The 2,769-nt window shown below is 41.1% G+C and overlaps 1 protein-coding gene across 1 annotated transcript; it reads left to right on the top strand.

Annotated features, from left to right (window-relative positions):
- The first annotated feature begins 568 nt into the window (after positions 1 to 568).
- Positions 569 to 2,391, top strand: LOC141401312 (uncharacterized). Its single transcript, XM_073981446.1, has 2 exons — positions 569 to 646; positions 864 to 2,391. Exons 1-2 carry the CDS (start codon positions 644 to 646, stop codon positions 2,094 to 2,096), a joined length of 1,236 nt encoding a protein of 411 aa, XP_073837547.1. The 5' UTR covers positions 569 to 643; the 3' UTR covers positions 2,097 to 2,391.
- The last annotated feature ends 378 nt before the right edge of the window (positions 2,392 to 2,769 follow it).

The raw sequence follows: 2,769 nt of genomic DNA, 5'->3' as shown, positions 1-2,769 counted from the left end.
CTGAGATAGCTGCTGGTTCAATGGTTAGAGTGGCGATTTATGCGTCTGTTTGGGCTGGGTTATAGAGTCATACATTGTGGTCATCACTAGTGTCGTCGTGTATTCTCATTTTTTTTTTGGCGACAACAACAACATCATCATCATCATGATCTTTGGATGAGCAGTAGTTGTGGTAGTAGCAGCGGCCGCAGAGACAACATCATCTCATATTAAACAGGGCAACAAGTTATGGTTGACGATGATGTTCTGTCGTGGCTTTTTGTTGTTATTTTTTGTTTTTCGACAAAAGCAAAGGGGGGAGGGGGGGGGGGGGATCTAAAACGGCTATGTTAAGAATGAAAAAGTTGTTGTTAAAGATGATAATGATGTTGTTGATGATGCACAACAACAGTATTAATGGTTGTATCACAACATTATGATAATGCCGGTGCTGATGGTGATTATCATGTTTCGTTTGTGCGTTTTTCATACAGCCACACACAGATCGCTGTTCTCATACTGTAACATCCTTAGTTCGAGTTTTTTTTTAGATTTTTGTTTTATTTCTGGCGATATAAATAATTTCGCAATCGAAATTTGAAGCACAGTCATTCGTCGACATTCATTCTGTGGATAGTTCAGAGTGAGAACAACTCAACAAAAAATGGTAAGCAGAATATCAGCAGGACATAGCATAATTTTGTGGATATCACATTGAACCTTGGATTACATTGATTTCCTACTCTACGCACTTTTGCTCTTATGGATTACCAAAAATAAAAATCAAACCTGTGCAGCAGCATTAAAGCCCGCACACAAAAAAAAAACACACACACACAAAGTAAATAATTTTTCGTTTTTCTTTTCTTTGTAACAAATTGCAGAAACTTTTACTGGTCTTGGCCTTAGTGGCATACGTGAGTGCTGATGTTTCGCACTTATTTGCCGGCAGCAAGAATTTGAAAGCTGATGGTTATCATTACGTTGAACCAACGGTGCCCTTCCCTTTACCACCACAGCCAGATACAAAGATAGTAACACCACCAAAACCTACTGTGAGACCTCCTCCTCCAGTCACCAACAACAAGGACGGTTATCACTATGGCAAACCCGATAAACCTTTCCCACCCATTGTTAGGCCACCCAAGCCCATAATTACTACACCAAAACCCGTTATCACCAAGGCTCCAAAGAAGGATGGTTATCACTACCCCACACCCGATAAACCTTTCCCACCCACTGTTAGGCCACCTACGCCCAAGACTACACCAAAACGTATCACCACCAAGGCTACCACTCCCAAACCCGTCAACAGGACATACTTGCCTCCAATAGTTGAGCCACCTCGTCCAGTTGTGACCACACGCAAACCCGTTACCACCACACCCAAACCCGTTACCACCAAAGCTACACCCAAAGTTAGGACTATCCCTCCCACATATTTGCCTCCCGTAATAGTGACAGTTAAGCCACCTCGTCCAGTTGTGACCACCCCCAAACCCATCACCACCAAGGCAACACAAAAACCCGGTCCCACATATCTGCCTCCCGTCATAGTGACAGTTAAGCCAACTCCTCCAATTGAGTTCAGGACCACCCGCAAACCCATCACCACCAAGGCAACACAAAAACCCGGTCCCACATATCTGCCTCCCGTAATAGTGACAGTTAAGCCACCTCGTCCAGTTGTGTCCACACCCAAACCCGTTACCACCACCCCCAAACCCATCACCACCAAGGCAACACAAAAACCCGGTCCCACATATCTGCCTCCCGTCATAGTGACAGTTAAGCCACCTCGTCCAGTTGTGTCCACCCCCAGACCCACCACTCAAAAACCCATCACCACCAAGGCAACACAAAAACCCGGTCCCACATATCTGCCTCCCGTAATAGTGACAGTTAAGCCACCTCCTCCAATTAGAATCCTCAGCACCTCCAAACCCATCACCACCCAGCCAACACAAAAACCCGGTCCCACATATTTGCCTCCCATCAAGGACACAGTAAAGCCTGTTCCTCCAGTTGAGAAGAAGATTACCACCACTCCAAAACCCAAGCCCACGAATGAAGGCTACTTCTACCCCAACAATCCTCAACCATCTTTCCGTTTCTAAGTTGTCGAACTGTGAATGAAAAACCACCACCACAACAACAACAACGACACTTTAATGTGTAATTAGTCGAACAAATTTATTACATTTATTACATAGTTTAAGCCAACCTGTTTTCTTTATATATAAAAATAATTTTTTTACTATTTTATTTTGTTAAAAGAAAGAGAAATGCCATATTTGTTTTGATGCTGTACCATTCTAGAAAAAGGCCCATTTTGTTGGTATCTTTTCTATGCAAAGAACCAAACAAATGAAACAAAAACATCGAGAAATAAAAAAGTTATATTTTTTTTAACAGATAATAGTTTTTATTAAAGGCTCATGGGAATAAATCCTGCAAGTCGTTCTCTAGGATAAGTAAAGACACCTGTCAACGGTTTCAGGCGATTCCAATCAGATAAAATATCAAGGTGATTTAATGATATAAAGGGGGGTGGGGTCCTTTTGTTTAATACTGGTATCTGTGAACATTAATTATAAAAAAAAATAAAGCTATATTTCCTTATTTGAATTATCATCTCTTTTTTAAATGTTTTTAATATCAAAGTTCAATATTTGTCACACTCCAAAAAAAAGAAAAAAAAAAAAACAACACACACACACAAACGGAAAACTGCCAAAAAATAAATAGAATAAATGCTTTTAAAACTAACTGAACTGGTTTCTCAGCCTT

Source organism: Musca autumnalis, unplaced genomic scaffold, assembly GCF_047663935.1.
Source record: "Musca autumnalis isolate F117 unplaced genomic scaffold, ASM4766393v1 scaffold_4, whole genome shotgun sequence".
NCBI classification, from domain to species: Eukaryota; Metazoa; Arthropoda; class Insecta; order Diptera; family Muscidae; genus Musca; species Musca autumnalis.
The sequence above is the reverse complement of the archived record's forward strand: the minus strand, read 5'-3'. Positions and strand labels throughout refer to the sequence as shown.